Source organism: Peromyscus eremicus, chromosome 8a (genome assembly GCF_949786415.1).
Source record: "Peromyscus eremicus chromosome 8a, PerEre_H2_v1, whole genome shotgun sequence".
In the NCBI taxonomy this organism is placed as follows: Eukaryota; Metazoa; Chordata; class Mammalia; order Rodentia; family Cricetidae; genus Peromyscus; species Peromyscus eremicus.
Window position 1 is genome coordinate 35,160,837 of NC_081423.1, and position 17,525 is coordinate 35,178,361.

The 17,525-nt window shown below is 45.0% G+C and overlaps 2 protein-coding genes across 12 annotated transcripts in view; one reads left to right on the forward strand and one right to left on the reverse strand.

The window, feature by feature from the left end:
• Positions 1-1,777: 1,777 nt before the first annotated feature.
• Ube2b (ubiquitin conjugating enzyme E2 B) lies at positions 1,778-17,358 on the reverse strand. Of its 10 annotated transcripts, XM_059270520.1 has the most exons (10): positions 16,714-16,750; positions 16,290-16,367; positions 15,630-15,703; positions 14,925-14,993; positions 12,611-12,691; positions 9,862-9,887; positions 7,759-7,866; positions 6,041-6,130; positions 3,548-3,636; positions 1,778-2,124 (listed from the first exon to the last, which is right to left on the reverse strand). In XM_059270520.1, exons 4-10 carry the CDS (start codon positions 14,966-14,968, stop codon positions 1,996-1,998), a joined length of 567 nt encoding a protein of 188 aa, XP_059126503.1. In that variant the 5' UTR covers positions 14,969-14,993; positions 15,630-15,703; positions 16,290-16,367; positions 16,714-16,750; the 3' UTR covers positions 1,778-1,995. The 10 variants fall into 10 exon arrangements, with proteins under 10 accessions (XP_059126503.1, XP_059126504.1, XP_059126506.1 ...); XM_059270521.1 differs by lacking the exon at positions 15,630-15,703 and having other exon boundaries at positions 16,714-16,733; XM_059270523.1 differs by lacking the exons at positions 15,630-15,703; positions 16,290-16,367; positions 16,714-16,750 and adding an exon at positions 17,206-17,358.
• Positions 15,612-17,525, forward strand: part of Cdkl3 (cyclin dependent kinase like 3) — an 87,839-nt gene continuing 85,925 nt past the window's right edge. For both annotated transcript variants that reach the window (XM_059270508.1, XM_059270506.1), the window contains exon 1: positions 15,612-15,786. The gene's annotated coding sequence lies outside the window, so the exon portion shown is untranslated. The remainder of the gene's footprint in view (positions 15,787-17,525) is intronic.

Below are 17,525 nucleotides of genomic sequence, written 5' to 3' on the forward strand. Positions count from 1 at the left end.
CTCTCCAGCCCCCAAATGAACATTTTTGTATGGTAAAAACTTATCAGCCAGGCCATGGCAGCACATGCCTTTGATCCCAGGACTCGGGAGGCAGAGGCAGGTGCATCTCTGTTGAGTTTGAGGCCAGCCTGGTCTACAGAGTAAGTTCCAGGACAGGCTCCACGGCTACACAGAGAAACCCTGTCTCAGAAAAATCAAAAACCGAAAGAGAATAAATCTGGTGCTGACAAACAGTATCCAGGATAGTCTTTAGCTAAATAGGAGTGCCTCACAGGTATTGCTTATTTACTGTCCAGGTCACTGGAGGGAAAGAATTTGTTTTAGAGCTAAGCAGAAGTATCACACATGGGTCTCACTATGTAGCCCTGAGTGGCCTGGAACTCACTATGTAGACCAGGCTCAAACCCATGATCCTCCCCAGCCTCCTGAGGATATGTGCCACCATGCTCTGCTTAATAGCTTGAACTTTTTTGTAGTAATTTTCATTAGGTGTGCATCTGTGTATATGAGTGCTAGTTTCTGAGGAGGCCGGAAGCTTTGGATCCTCCCAGAGCTGGAGTTACAGCAGCTGGAACTGTCTGAAGTGGGTGCAGAGACAAGATCGGGTTCTTGCAAAAACAGTACACGCTGTTAACCACTGAACCATCTCTTCAGCCCCTCGGAGTGTAACTTCTAAAGGGAAGTACCAGTTCTTATCCATCCCAGCTTTAAACTTTGCTCGTAAGCAGAAGCCATGGTCATTCTGCCACCCAACTTTCCAACAGCGAGGCTCCAGAGCATGTCTCTCGAAGGCTGGTATGGATGACAAGAGACTCAGGCTCACTGCAGTAGCTGTTCCAACTACCAGAGAGACTACACAAGTGGTTCAACAGAATTTACTGGTATATTTTCCATTTTCTATACTATTTGAAGGCATAGGATAGCTTTGTAGTAGCTTTCTACAATACTGTGTTTTAAATCTATCCAGTAAACTAAGATGCAGTACAACTGGTATACAACTGAGGAGGTGAGAAGCAACTCGGCAGGCCCTGGTGCTCAACAGTTCCAGAATAAACAGGTAGGCGCAGCTGCATTAAAAGGTAGTTTGCAAATATTCAAGTCACACCAAGATTCCTTCCAAATATCTGCCTTGCTCAAACCAACGCAACCGGCCATTGCTAACACTGTGGCTCGGCATTTAGTAAATGATGATGGTTTTACTTTCTTCTTAATCAAAAGCCTGTGAAGGTGCTGCCACGCAGCAGAGTAAATCAGCTCTGCTCGTGGTCGAGGTGCCAATTGTGAAGTCACAATAGGTACAGTTTAACATGAGAAACGCACGTTAACAAGTGGCCCAAATACAGAGCTGGACAGAATCAGACCAGTAAGTGGATAATTACTCAACTGAACTAACATAAGTACATTCAAAATAAAAGCCAGAGATCAGAATTGGTTTAGATTCAAATTTGCAGACTTTCTTGATAAACTAGAAGTATGCTCTTCTGCAGTTGGAAATGAAGCTCTCACCTGGCGGAGAGCTAGAGACTTCTCAGTCCCTCCTGCACAGATAAGGAAATAAGTGACAAAGTCTCTTGCACTGAAGTTATGTATTTTAACAGCTTTACATGTAATATTCATATATAAAAAACTTTAAGTGCTTTTCTCCAATTTAAAAATCTAAAGAATTCAAAAATAAGGCATTCAATATTTGAAAAAAGTACAGATTTACAAAATGTGTATATTCTGTCATGAAAACTCCACACCAACATTATACACTTGGAAAAAAATACAAACAGGATATATTACAAATTTATGCAGCAATAACTTAGTTCACACCATGCAATAAAAAGTACATTAATCAAGATACACAAGCTTTTGTAGGTTCTAAACTGAAGGACTTTTTCTTTTTTCTCTGCAGAATCCTTAAAACCCGTGGCACTTAAAACTTGCTAGCCTTTCTACTGGGAGGTAAATTATACACAACAACGATGAAAAGATGAACAGACCAGGTGTCTATTAGGAATCATTCCAGCTTTGCTCAACAATGGCCGAAACTCTCTTCTCATATTCCCGTTTGTTTTCCTGATAAAGCTGTGCTGCTTGGCTATTTGCTGGACTGTTTGGATTCGGTTCATCCAACAGAGACTAGAAGAGAGAAGAAAATGCTTTTCAGTTATGTGTTATACTATTAGGGCTCAGATAAGGACAAAAAAAATTACTCAAAACAACAGAATTATTTGGAAGTTCCTATGTCATCTTTTAGGTCTCAAAACCTTCAGAAATGGCATGAACAGGTTTCTGCTGCTAAAGAACTCCAGCTTCCAAAACAATTCCAAGCTGCCTTGAGACCTCCCATTTCAAGGAAATCAGTCAAGAACAATGTTCATTAGCAAATAAGAACTTCCTTACCAGGAAATAAACAGCTCCATTTGGTTAAACTATAATGCCTGTAAATACCTTAGTAATTGTTATTTTCATATATTTTTTTTTTTTTACTGCTCCTAACATTTTTTTGGTGGTGCTCAGGTCTCCAGCATGCTAGGTGAGTAATTTACTCCTAACCACACCCTAGACCTAAACATTACGGGTTAGGTTACTCAGCCAATCTGTAGGCAGGCTTGCTCCTTTGATAAATAAAACACGTATGTTCAACAGGGAGGGAATGAAATAGTAAAGGTGATCGGAGTGGGAAGGGAAGAGCAGAGAGTAACGAGTAACTTAGGGAACAGCTGCTCTTCTGTGGGGACTAGACCTTTAAATACATGGAACATGGGAACGGGAAGTGGAACGGCAGAGGGCTATGGGGGGAGGAGGACACAACATACAGGGATGGGTGGGACAGATGGACACAGTGAGCAGGACAGACAGGTAGTGGGGAAGCAGGTATGAATAAGGGTCAATAACACAGTATGAAACATCATAATGACGTTCTCTAGAGATGAGCAGAACTAACAGTAGAGTAAAAGACTCACAAAGATGGACATAAATCAAAACATTTTGTGCTATTCTCAAATCAGCACAGCTACTACAACAGTCTCCCAAGACTCACTGGCAAACAGTTCCTGCCCCTCTTTTATACACACACTTTCCTGGATGGGACAAAACAGGCCATGGCTCTTTGACTCGGCATTTCCTAAAGGTGCCTATGGTTTTCTAAGCAATCATCTTTATTTCTCCACAGATACCATGTGAACATGAGTAAGTCTGACCTGTGAGAATGTGTAGCACATGATCAGGGAACAGTTGTGACTGACTAGGCGTGGTAGCACACAGGCCTGTACCTGCAGCACTCGGGAAAGAGGCCGGAGGACCAGAGGTTATAAGTCATCCATGGGTCAGCCTAGGCAACAAGAGATACCACCCTGACCTCCAGAGGAAAGAGGTTGTGGATTAGACCTCAGATGTCAACTAACAAAGTGCAGACGAGTCCAGGGTTCTTGTCTGAGTGCTGCACTAGCTCCTGGATGCTGGCTGGTGGTTTGTTTCCTTGGTTGCCAGACGGCTCTAAGTAACTGGTTATGTCCTACAGAATACAGAGAAGTTGTGATTATTCTGAAGACACTCGTACCTGAATTGAAGTTAAGATGGAAGAGACATCGTATGTGGGACTCCATCGATTCTGCAGGATATCTAAACATATGCTACCATCAGCATACACTGCAAAGACAACAATGAATTAGTTACACCACCAACTCACATCCTAGTTAAGAGAACTTGTCAACACACACACTACCTGACCAAGTCACACATTCTAATCTCTTCCCTTCCGTCTTATGGGGAGACTTGTTCTTAAAAGTCATGTCTGGGGGCTGGAGAGATGGCTCAGAGGTTAAGAGCACTGACTGCTCTTCCAAAGGTCCTGAGTTCAATTCCCAGCAACCACATGGTGGCTCACAACCATCTGTAATGAGATCTGGTGCCCTCTTCTGGCCTTCAGTCATATATGCTGTATATGTAATAAATAAATCTTAAAAAAAAAAAAAAAAAAAAAAAAAAAGTCATGTCTGTCTCACTTCACAGGGAGAGACATTTTCAAGGGAGAGGGAGAGACTTTTTCAAAGCACAACATATATTAATCACTCCACTTCAGGTCCAAGGTTGTAGCTCAGTGGTAGAGTGACTCCCCAGCACCCACACAAAACTACGCCACGCTTAAGTCTCAAACAGAACTCTTAAAAACCCTACTCCTAGAGATTATTCTCAGGATATTATTAAGAATACATAACAGCCAGGCGGTGGTGGCGCACGCCTTTAATCCCAGCACTTGGGAGGCAGAGCCAGGCGGATCTCTGTGAGTTCGAGGCCAGCCTGGACTACCAAGTGAGTTCCAGGAAAGGCGCAAAGCTACACAGAGAAACCCTGTCTCGAAAAACCAAAAAAAAAAAAAAAAAAAAAAAAAAAACATAACAGATTTACTTGTAGGAACAATAAACTCCCTTATGGTCCAAAAAAAAGTGTCTGGCTAAAACACCAGCACAATCCTGCCTGGAGGTGGAGCATTTACACTCATGGACAAAGTCCTGGGTTAGGTTCCCAGCATCCTAAGAATAGTAGATGATGACACATTCAAGGAACACTACTAGTGTAAACATCATAAATGGCATCTATCTGCTGTGTTTGTCATGAAAACAAGGTTTTGTTTGTAGATAGGTTCTCACTAAGTAGCCCTGGCTGGCCTGGAACTCATAGAGACTGGCCTGCCTCTGCCTGAAAAGTCTAAAAATCATACCTAGTAATTCTGTATTTTGTTTTTTAAAAAAGTATATAAATACTCTTACTTTGAGTAAATGAAGTAACAAATATTTGTAAAATTATGTCAAAATATTAGCAGTTAAGACTGTCAGCTGACTTTAACCCATCCCCCAACCCCTGGCCACACACAAGTGGAAGAAAAAGACAGAAATTAACCACCTAGGACACACCTTCTACCTCTTAGGTCAAGGTTACAGGTACTGCCAATGTACGGGACTTCATTCTTTTAGAAGGAAGTCTCACGTAGCCCAGGCCTGCTATGGAGCCTAGGACAGCACTGAGCTTCTGCGCCTCCTGCCTCTCTCTACCACCCAAGTGCTGGAATTATAAGCATGCTCCATTACTCCTGGCAACATTGCCAAACCGAAAAACCCCAGAACCATGATATCCTCCATAGCAACAGGGTTAAGGAGTGTGTGCCTTTCCTCAGGGCTTCATCCTAGGGTTTCTCTTCTTTCCATCCCCATTGTTCATCTCCTGGCAATTGTATCTACCCTCTGGCCTCACCTTGTTCTCTATGTGCTCAGTATTACTAACGGTTAACCTCAGTCCAGATCTTTCGGCCTGAAAGTATAAGTCAGCCACTTCTCATCTGTCCTACATAATCAAATGTCACACCCCCCCAAGGCTCCCCCTCCCAAAGAAGCATTTGATAATTTTAAAGTTTTAAACTAGTTTTGATTTTTTGAGATGCCAAAAGGAAACTTGAATTCAAATGTCCATCCTTTGGTCAACAGGTAAACAGAATATATCTACATAGTAAAACATTATTCAAGCAACGGAGACAAAGTACAGTTATAAGGCTGGGTATGTAGTTCAACCACAACAGACAAACCAAAAGGTTTATGTAGGCAGAAAAGTCAGTAAAGAACCCATTAACACAAAATATCCAGACTGTTGTTATTTCACAAGAGAAAGGGAAATTGGCCATTTTAATGGTTTAACTGTGTCTGTGACTATATCAAAACTGACTTTGAAGCTGCTAAGTAGCTGAGGATGACCCTGAACTCCTTATTGCCTATCCTCTGGCTTGCATGTGTGGTTTTTAAGAGCCAAATTTCAGGTGAAATTTTTGTTCTTTAAGCAAATAGATGTCTATTACTTTTAATTCAGATGTTATTAAAATTACTTTACCTCACACATGGAACCTTGTTGGGACTCTAGCAACAAAACTGTGGCTAACACGGGTACGGAAGTGGTATCTGAAGACAGGCCTTAACTGTAAGAATAAGCTTTACCCAAGGGGAGGGACAAACCCTCCCACACCCTCATCCCATCACTGACAAAACTCTAAGAAGCTGCTACTTACCATTTGGATGAAACATTTTGGATAAAAACCTAACGGTTGGTGGTTTATTTGGATATTCTTCAGAAAATTCTATGACTAGTTTAAAAGTACCTAGGTAGAAAACAAACCAAATTACAGTAAGGACAAACATTACTTTTAAACATCTTCATCAAATAATTCTCAATTCCATATCAGATTTTGCACACCCACACGTTAGCCGGAGAACTCCGGTGTAGCATGTAAAACATCTAACACACTCTGTGTAGACTGTGCACAAGCAATGGTGGCAAGTACTTGGAGGACAAGCACTTTCATGGGCTACTACATAAGTGTGGAAGTGCTAACGGTCCTATCTAGCTAGCTGACTGACTGGGGGTGTGCAGATTTGTGTGTGCAGATGGGCATCGCACCAGGGTGTGTGTGTGGAGGTCAGAGGTCAACTTCATTCTGTAGTTCCTTCCTCCCATCTTTACCAAAGTCTGGGAGTCACTCAGGCTGTCAGAGTTTGTGGGGCAAGCTCCTTTACCCTCTGAGCCATCTCACCAGTCCCAACTGTCATTATTTTTGAAAGTACTGGACCCTAACTACTAAAATTTTAAAAACTCACACTTAAGGAACTAGAAAGTTTTTTACAGCTTAAATGGAGGATGCCAAAACCTGACAAAGGGCAGCTTAGGCCCGGGTGCTGATGGGAAAATAGTTCTGTCTCCTTCATTTGAACATGCTAAAAACAAATTGGACAGTTTATATCTTTACTCATCATAGATTTGGAACACAATCTCCATTTCTTTACTTTTTGTTGTTGCTGTTGGTTGGAAATTTGAGTGGGAAATTTGGCTAAAGATATAAGCCAAACAAACCTAAGTTCTATTTCCTATGTGCACATATAATAGAGGTAACTCAGACAGTTGATGAAGTTAGCCTTAACTACTATCCTGAGGATTAAGCCAAGGACCTCACATGTATCTCAAGCATACACTCTTTGCTGAAAGTTTACATTTTTATTTTTGCAATTATAAAAACAGCTGGACCAAATACAATTTCAAGTGAAAGTATGGGATGGTTAATCTCTAAACTTTTTGGTCTCAGGACCACTTAGCAATATTAATCCCACTATGGGCAAGAAGTGGATTCATGAAACTGAGGTTTAGAGAACACCCATACACTATGATAACTCACCATGGCAACAGACACAAGACCTCCAAGAGCCAGAGAGTATCGAGTGGCAGAACAATTAGAAAACAACTTTGTGGTTCAATTATTACCACTTTCTGATTTCTACAATGTTGGTTTTTCGAGACAGGGCTTCTCTGTGTAACAGCCCTGTCTGTCCTGGAACTCGCTCTGTAAATGCAGACCATGTCGGCCTTGAACTCACAGAGATCCACCTGCCTCTGCCTCCTGAGCGCTGGGATTGAAGGCATATGCCACCACCGTCCAGCTAAAATGTTGTTTTTAAATGCAGCATTTATTAAAATAGTGGCTGCAAAACTCTCTGAGATTTCAACAACTGGCCCTTGTGTTTCTGTATATACTGCCTCCAATAAGACACTGGTGCTATCTACTTGTACTAGAAATTGTCATTTGACAGCTGGGGACATAGTCTGTGGTAGAACACTTGCCTAGTGAGTGGGTACAAGGCCTGGGGTGGGGTGCATGGGAATTGTAACCCCAGCTATTCAGGCAGCTGAGACAAGAGGATCTCAAGTTCTAGGCCAGTGTGAGCAACTCTGCAATACCTTGTCTCAGAGTAGAAAGGGGTTGGAGCAATGTCAGCACGGTGAAGAGCTGGCCTGACACACTTGGGGTCATTCTCCAGCTATCGAAACAGAGTAACTGAGAAAACCCTAGAATTCATAAAAAAGTGACTGAGCCTTACTATATATTTACCTAAATTATAATATACTTAAGAGATGTGCTAAATAACCTACTTAAAGACATGCTAGTGATAGGTACATCATTATTCTTCATTTTACAATTCTCTTTAAAGTTTAGTTTAAAGAAGACAGCTGGGTTCTCTTATCTACACGCAATCTGTTGTTTGACTGAAGTATAGTACATGAAGAAAATCTGGCTTCACACAATATGTAACTGAAAATTTTCATAGCCCTTTTGGATAACTGGACTCGTTTGCTATTGCACAAGATCTGTTTAATTAAAGGTTTGTTGCAACGGAGCATCTACAATCTTATCAATAAACGTTCTGTGCTCAGTTATATTCAACCCTGCTGTACTCTGGATACAGTTCTGTTTTGCTTTTGTCCTCTGACAATGCTAGACTAGACCCAGGGCCATGCCAGGCGCACACTCCACCACCCAGCTACTTCCTGGGCCTGTCAGTCATTCTTCCAAGTAAAGATCTCCATGACAAACCAGCAGCCCACGCTGTAACCGACTCCCAAGTGCACAAGTGCGTTTGTCATGTCCCTTCGTCACACACAACACCAAGGAAGAGACTGAGAGTCCAAATTGAAGGACACTAGCAATTCCAACTGTCGCCAAGACATTTTAACACGCAGAGATGAGAGTCCAAATTGAAGGACACTAGCAATTCCAACTGTCGCCAAGACATTTTAACACGCAGAGAACACAGTGACTGTTAGTATAGTATAGTGTGGGTCAAGGTCTCAACTTGTTTGTAGATGCTCGATTACTTAGGTAGAGACCTAGCTTAGATTACTTCTGTACCTGCAAAGGTCAACAAGCACTGTTATCAAGACGGTCACATGGTCTCCTGAAAGGGGACTCAGACAGCCTGAAGGATTTGTGGATCGAACACAACTGAGAAGTCCTGAGATAGCCAAAAAAAAAAAAAAAATCTGCTATAGTCATTCAGTACCTCCTTGGATTCCTTATACCTATCTAGAAATGTGTGACGACAGTGTGGCATGTGTCTCTAACACATGCATACATGTTTAGTTAAAAAAGAGGATAATCCCAGCATTTAGAAGGCAGAAGCAGGATTTTCTGTGATCCAGGCCAACAGAAAGAGATCCACCTCAAACACAGATCTGGATTATTCTACAGGATTTCTGTCTAAGACTTATGCCCAGATCGGCCTCATTACTCCACAGGTAATATTTTCAAGTACAGTGCCACTTGCTCATTAGGCTCTGAGGTTCTCCCTTGACAGACAGCCCACAGTGGTTATTCTTGTCAAATATGTTAATAGATAAATAGAAGTCACGTGATAATTACAGCAAAGTTGTTTACTTTTTTAAAATCCACTGTAATTAGGAAAAATCTTGCAGCACCTGCTTAAAACCAATTTAATAAACTTAATTGTGATTACAGATTCGAACTATTCTCCCATTTCCCTGGCTCCCGTTAGAGAGACCCAACCTGAGATGCAAACGACTGTGCAGAATGCTCTGGGTGTTACATGCTAAGTAGGGAAGCTACTGGAGCTATGGACTCAGGACCCGGGGAGAGCTTCTTTAGAACACACAAAGCTCTGGGTCTGATTCCTAGCACTGGGGAAAAAAGACAAAAAGAAAAACTTTAATCCAAGACCATTATCATGTAGATAATAAGTAGAAAACTACAATTATCCTCTTGTTATTACCTCAAGAACACCTTCTGCTAGGCTGCCCAAACATAAACTACTCCTAACACAGACCCACTCCTACGAGCAAATCATGCTAGACAGGAAACTGGTGACAGAGGTGTTCAAGCTGATCTGCAAGAAAGGATCCTTGTCAACTACAAATTTTCATTCACTTGCTTAGTGTCCATGGAGTTTATTAAGAGTAAAACCTGACTTCAAATAGGTGTGCTGGTGTTTGAATGTGACTTAAAAGCACCTTTTAATATCATATAGAAAATAGTTAAGAATTACTCACCATCTTCAAAGGGTGTCCCTTCTGGTCTGAAAACAAGAAGATTTCCAATTAAAACAATTTTTTTTACTCTGCCTTTTCTGTCTTCAAGGAGGGAAGGATAAACTGGGAAACTAGAAAAGGGTGTAGTCATCCGGTTACCTGGAAAGCTATACAAACTGTCACTTAGGCCAAAGTACAGTCTTAGCTTTTCAGTGATAGAGCAGAAATGTGATAGAACTTTGAATGTTCAAGTCCGTCCATCCACCCCCACCCCGCCAAGGATAATTTTACTCAACGAAACTGTTTATGATTTTGCTCCAAAAAGAATAATACAGTGCAGCTAGGTCTCTGAGTTCAGGGTCAGCCTGGTCTACAGAATGAATTCCAGGACAATACAAAGAAACCGTCTCAAAAAACCAAAATCCAAAACTTAAAAACAACAACAACACCCAAAACAACAGTATACAAGTGGACATGGTGCCACACACTTGTAATCCCAGATACCAGGAGACTGAAGCAGGAGGATGTCAAGTTTGAGGCCTGCCTGGCATACATGAATAGTGAGTATGAGCCCAGCCTGAGCAACTTGGCAAGACCCTGTCTCAAACTAGAATTTAAAAAAGGGATGGTATAGCATACACAGGAAAAAAAAAAAAAAAAAAAAAAAACGAAAACTGGGTGTCACAGCCCAGGCTGGCTTGACCCTGCAGCAACCCCCCGGCCTCAGACTCCTGAGTGCTAGGATTAATAAGTATGAACCAGTACACCTAACTATTTTTGACTTTCTTGAGACAAGGTCTTGCTAAATAGCCTAGGTTGGCTTTTGTGATCCTTCTGCCTCATCCTTCCAAGGTGTATGATTACAGATGACCGAACCAAGGCCTCGAGGATGCTAGGCAAACACTCCACCAACTGAGCTACATTCCCAGTCTGCCAGGAGGCTTTAAATGTAGACTCTTCTGCCAAGTGGCGGTGGCGGTGCACACCTTTAATCCCAGCACTCGGGAGGCAGAGCCAGGCGGATCTCTGTGAGTTCGAGGCCAGCCTGGTCTACAGAGCGAGATCCAGGACAGGCACCAAAACTACATGGAGAAACCCTGTCTCGAAAAAGCAAAAAGTAGACTCTTCTAAGCTGGTTCAGTGATTGAAACTCTTACAGGAGTTCCCAGCACCCTCATCAGGCAGCACACAACTTTAACTATGGCTTCAGAGCTAACTCCCCACCTGCCTGTATTCCACAGCACCCCCTCTTAACCCGAGGGTTTTGGTTTTGGTTTTTTCGAGACAGGGTTTCTCTGTGTAGCCCTGGCTGGCCTTGAACTCACAGAAATCTGCCTGACTCTACCTCCTGAGTGCAGGGTTTAAAGGCATGAGCCACCACCGCCTGGCCCAAACCCTAGTTATTAACCAATTCCCTAGACTGACTGTAAAATACCACAGCCAGCTGTAGTGGCAAATTCCCACAACCTCATATATCAACAGACACACACAATCAAAAACAAACTTTTAAGTTTTAAATAAAAAAGGATATGCAGGTCTAGCAAGATGGTCCAGCAAGCATAAGTGCTTGCCACACTCTCCCTGGCACCCATGATGGAGGGGAGAAGCGACTTACGGTTGCCATCTTCCCTTTACACTGAGTACTGTAGGTTACAGGCACCTACACTCACTCACAGTCACACGCACAGTCACATACACCCTCACACAAAGAAACAATAATAAACAAGAATTTAAGGAAGTATTAACTATGGTGGTCCTTGCCTGTGATTCCAGCACTGGGGAGGTTGAAGCAAGAGGATCCGAAGTTTGAGGACAATTTGGGAAATTCACGGAGATCTTTTTGCATTTTCGTTTTGTTTTTGTGAGACAGGGCCCCATTAGGCAGCCTGGACCTTATTCTCCAAGTGCTTAATCAAAGGGTTGCACCCCAACCCTTGTCAACAGTCCACCTCAAAATAAAATTTTAAAGGGGCTGAGTGTGGCTTGGCGATGGAACACCTGCCTGCAATGTGGAACAAGCTCCGGCTCCATGCCACCATCACCCCAAGTAAACTACTTCCATTCAGTACACAGACGATTTTTAGCTGAAATTCTTATCACAGCAAAGTTCTCATTATTCTGGTCCCAAGCCTTTTTACAGCTCTGACAGGATGCACACAAGAACTTACTTGCATGGCACATTTTGCATGAGATAATTTATTTCATCTCCTTTATTTAACTTAAAATATTTACTTATTTTTGACTGCTGGGGATCAAACCCAGGGCCATATGCATGGTAGGCAAGCATTCTACCAATCAGCTTCAGTCAAAGCCTCCGAGCTCGAGTTTTTATCAATTACCTGGAGTGGCTGGAAAACCATAGTCCTACTCCCATAATCCCAAGTACTGGAGAGCCTAAAACAGGAGGATCCCTGCAGCCCAGTTCAAAATCACCCTGGGCAACATTTCAACATCCTGGCTCAAGTGAAAGAAAACCAAATAAAACTGTATGTAACAGCAAGGAGCAAATCAATTTTATATAACTGTCCTAGACTCAATAAAATGTTTCAGGGGTTGGGTGTGCAGCTTAGTGGTGCAGCACCAATGAGCAAGCACACATAGGGCCCTGGGTTCAATCCTCAGCTTCTCAAAAGTGGCACACCCCCACCCCTCCCCCCGCCCCGTCCAGGGAGCTTCAGATTCTAGCTCCACCTCTTTCCTCAGTGCTTATATACTTACTTTTCTGAAGGAGTCCCCACACACCTGTCACCCGGTAACTATTTCAACTCACCCAAATATAACTGCATTCCACTGCATGATGTTGTTTTCAGACGGTGCACCACTGACCCCCACAGGTGGGTCCTCCTGCAATCTAGAAATGCAGAGTGGTCATCTTCAGAGTTGAACATAAAGGTTAGTGAGGTCAAATTCTACTGACTATTCTGAGAGAATGACTAGATGGACTGTCTTGTTATTGTTGGAGCTGGAATGAACCACATTAAATCAACCAACCAGGTTAACACACTTAGTAATACTACAAGTGATCTCTAAGTCCAAAGGGCTGAGAGATCATCTCTCTTCAAACAGCAAAATTGAAGATACTGTCACTTGAAGAACTCATGTTTTCAGACTGCACTCTTAACCCATTAAAGGTTTACAATCTCATCAGTAAAAACGACTGCTAGAGAACCAGCAACTTCTCCTGGGCAGTGGTGGCGCAGGCCTTTAAACCCAGCGCTTGGGAGGCAGAGGCAGGTGGACATCTTGTGAGTTGGAGGCCAGCCTGGTCTACAGAGTGAATTCCAGGACAGGCAAGGCTACACAGAAAAACCATCTTGAAAAACAAAAACATAACAAAAGAGAGAACCTCCAACCTTCCTACCTTAATCATGCAAGGCTCACCAGTTCTAACCACAGACACTGCACAATACAAAAACGTAGGAAATCTTTGTACACTGTAAATGACTAAAACTCACATTCAATTTAATCAGAAAGCAAGTTTTACTTTATGCTCTGTGCTTCAGACAGTGGCTTTCCAAAGTGGCCAGAAGCTCCCGCTAGCTTTTCCGCAGCCTCTATTTTAAAAGCCATTCGAAGGCTAGATCTACCTCTCAGACCAGGAGACTTCAGACAGCTTCCAACAGATGCCATCACCAAATTCTTGTAACCTGAAGACCCTTGGAAACCCACCAAAGGCATTGTGTCTTCAACTCAGAAGCAAGTACAGGAATTGCCAAACCGAACAAGCGGTAACAATGGATGTAACTGGGAAGACTTATTTTCATTTCAGTCTCAGAGCTAATCAAATATAGTGACTTCAGGCCTTGGGTGACTTTTGCACCAAAAAAGGGCATCCTTGCCTGTCAGATTAAAACAACAGCAACCAAAAACCTCTCCATTTAACACACAGAAATATGTTATTTCCAGGTGGTAGGGCATTTGGCAATCAGTCCACATAAGAAGTGTACTGTTTGGTCAACATCAAGCATATTAGGCCACTGACAGGGCTGACAGGAACTACTTACTGCTTGTCTCCCCACTTTTTAGTGGCTAAAAGCCGCAACGAATGAATTAAACGATGAAGTTGTCCAGGGCGCAAGACAATGGCTTCCAAAGGCCTCGCACAGGGCTCTATTATGGCTAAGTTAAGAGGTTACTTCCTCAGCGGCAAGTCTAAGTTTTTCTATTACAGATTTGTCTCAATCACGGCAGGTCTGCCCCAGAAAAGAAAACTTAAGAATATCTCAACGCTGGACTTCAGGTACTATGCCTGCACTTGTACGTTTCCAAGGAAATAAAGAACTAGAAGAGGAGGGGAGAGGTCATTTTCTTCCTCCAAGCCCCGCATTTCCTAACAAACCCGTATTTTCCAAAAGGAGGCCCAGGTGGAGTATCAGATTAGCTCCCGGCTGAGGGAAGGCATTTTTCCAGGCTGGGGAGGCTATAGATAGGCCTTTATTCCGCGGCCAGATCTCAGTTCCAGAAGGCACTGGCAGCACGAGTGGCCATCTCCCGGTCCAGGTTTCCCGAGCCAGTTCTCAAGGTCCTTCCAGGTGGGCGGGGGCAGAGTCGGGTTTCGGGGGGATGGGCTAACTACCTCCGGACCTCGCGCAGCAGACCCCACCCTCATCACTGCAGAAAGGCAAGGGACGCGGGACAGGGTTCACCCTAACCCGGCTCCAAAGCGGAGGCGGCGGGGCGCTGTAACAAAGCTGGACGGCGAGGCCCAGCGAGGCCCGAGCCTCAGGCGGAGCTCCCTCGCACCGGCTGGGGAGGGGGACGCCGCAGGGTGCAGAGGCGGGAGAGGCGGCGTCGGCAGCTGGCCTAGGTGGGCCTGGGGACACCTAGGCCCAGCGATGGCCACCTTCCTACTTTTGGTGTGGGGGGGGGGCAGGAGGCAGTATGACCGACCATCTTTACTCAATGGGAGGTACCAGGCAAGGCAGTGGGAGCCGCCGGTGAGCCGGGGCTGCCGCGGATGCCGCAGGCCCACAGTCCGCCTCCTCGGGGTCACCAGGGGGAAGATGTCCCGGATCCCCTCCCTCCCTGCAGTCCCGCGGATTCGGGAAGGGGCCCTCATATTGGACCAAGGCGAGGGCCCTTACCGCTTGAAATCCCGCATGAGCCTCCTACGGGCCGGGGTCGACATGCTCCGCAGCTGCCCCGCGGTCAGTCTGAAAGAAAAGAGTCCCGTTCGGCCCCCCCACCCCCCGGCACAGCGGCCGAATCACTGTGGGTCGCCGCCGCCGCCGCCGCCGCCGAGACTGCACAAACAACCCTGCAATGACGTCTCCCTCCGCCGCCTCCGGATCCCTCCGCCCTCCGCCAGTACCACCGCGGGAGGAGGGGGGAAGGGGCGGGGCGAGCGGGCGCGCGCGCAGCCCCGGCCCGCGCAAGGGGCCGTCTTCCGGGCCGGTTTCCTGCGGGGCGTCGCGGACGGGCCGCTGCCTGCTCACGCCGGACGCGGCCGGCCCCAGGCCGCCGCAGGCCACGCTCTACCTTGCCTCGCCCCCCCCCTCCCTCCCCGCCCCCCACGCCCGTCGCTAGTTTCGGATTCGGCCGGACGGGGAGAGACGGGCGCATCCGGAGCCTGAGATTTCAGGGAAGGGGGGGGGTGACGTCAGGTCACGTGACCGCCAGCGGCGTTGTCAACAATCCACCCCCTGAGGGGGAGGGAGCGAAGCCTCTAGAACCACGTGTCCCTGTGACGCCAGCAGAGCAGGTCACGTGACACAGCGCCGCCTGGCTCTCGGCTTTGGGTCTAACGAGGCAGGTCGTTGAGTTTAAGGGCTTGACACCTCGAGTCATACCTTGTCCTTTTGGTCCCAAGTACAGGGATTTAGCCTAAGGAGACGTTGTGGAAGGAGCCGCTTGCGTTCTAAGTCTTTAAAACGGAACAAACAAACAAAAAAATCTGGATTTAATTCTCTGTTTCAAGGGACTTAGCAACTCTGGGACGTGGGGCAGGTACTGAAAAGGTCGCGTAGACTTGTAATAAACAGCTTTGAATGCTAAGGCGGGCGCCAATGAGGTGGGCTCGCGGGCATTGGGACCAGTAGCCTGTTCCTGCTGGTGGGATTTCTATACTTAGAGTCCATACGGAAATGGGAGTGGAATAAATTGTCCAAGCCTTAAAGACTGCACAGAACTAAGGAAATTGAAACCTGAATTTCCCTGCATTTGAGGCATAATTGTATTTCTAAAGAAATGTGGGGGTGTGATTTTAGAGCATATCAATGGGCTGCTGGTTGTCAAAGAAACCTACAAGATGATTCAGATCGGGGGGAAGGACCGTGCAGACATGAGTGGGAGGTATTTCTTGAGTCTGAGATAACTCTCGATAGGTTTTGGATAGTGGCAAGGACGGTGCAAAAGGACCAGAAGTGCCTGGTCGTTGGGTGGTGATGTGCAGCCGGTCCATAAGCCTAGACCCTGCAGGCTCCTCCTTTTCCGAGTCACAGAATACTCACCCTCAGCTTCTATCTCCAGTTGTGAGGATTTGTTAGTCTGGGGTACTGAACATTTTAGTAGACGCGGAATTCTTAGCTCTAGAAGGAGGAAGGGAATAGGAATCCACCTCTCCACTCCTGCCCATATATATTTCCTTGAAAACAGGAAGGGTTTACGTTTCCCACTGTCCTTATCCATCCTTCTTCAAACTCTGAATTCTCTTGATTTAAAAAGTAACCTCGAGGGGCTGGAGAGATGGCTCAGAGGTTAAGAGCACCGGCTGCTCTTCTAGAGGTTCTGAGTTCAATTCCCAGCAACCACATGGTGGCTCACAACCATCTGTAATGAGATCTGATGCCCTCTTCAGGCGGGCAGGCATACATGCAAGCAGAACACTGTATACATAGTAAGTAAATAAATCTTTAAAAAAAAAAAAAAAGTAACCTCGAGAACCCGATGTCTTGGTGCATTCTGCTAATCCCGCCATTCAGGTAGTGGAAAGGATCAGGAGTTTAAGAGAAGCCTTGGTGACGGTGAAATGGTGGCCATCCTGGGCAGCCTGAGGCAGTCTCATCCTTCCACCCCCCCACCCCCACCCCCTTACCCCTCCTAGCCCCCCACCCCCGGAAAAAAAGTAACCTTGAGGATTGTTAGGTAAGTCTAACTCCCTAGCTGTTGCTGTGCACTCACAATGCGACTAAGTTAAAAGTTAAATAGTGGCTGGAGAGATGGCTCAGTGGTTAGAGCACAGCCTGTTCTTCCAGAGGACCCAGGTTCAATTCCCAGCACCTACATGGCAGCTCACAGCTGTCTGTAAACTCTAGTTCTAGGGGATCTGACAACCTCATGCATACATGCAGGCAATACACCAATGTACATAAATTAAAAATAAAGAAAAAACTAAATAAATATTGAAGAAAAGTTAAATATTCTCACCTTTGAGTTTTTTCCCTCCTTGTTGAGGTATGCCATAGAACCCCAGGGCCTTTAAATTTTTATTAAGCGGAATGGATAGTACACAAGCAACTTCAGCACCAAATAGGCGGTGACAGCAGGATCGTAAATTCCACGCCACCTTGAGCTACATGGAGAGATACTGTCTCTGGAAAAATATAGTGAGATAGACCAACTCCTTAAGTTCCCCAGGCTGGCCTTAACTCCCTCTGAGTAGCTGGCATAGGTAACAAGTGTCTTGCCTTTTTAAAAATTTGCCATCCAGCCATACCAGTCCTAATCTTCCACATGGTTAAGAAGGA

Bases quoted from the DNA above. Each gene is read 5' to 3' on its own strand.
- Ube2b (XM_059270518.1), bottom strand. From the start codon at position 16,756: ATGGCGGGATTAGCAGAATGCACCAAGACATCGGGTTCTCGAG. The intron at 7,867-9,861 runs GTGAGTAATTCT...TATGAATTCTAG, and splicing joins AGGGACACCCTTTGAAGATG to GGTTTTCTCAGTTACTCTGT. The intron at 6,131-7,758 runs GTATTGCAGAGT...TTTTCTACCTAG, and splicing joins CCTTTCTACTCTGAGACAAG to GTACTTTTAAACTAGTCATA.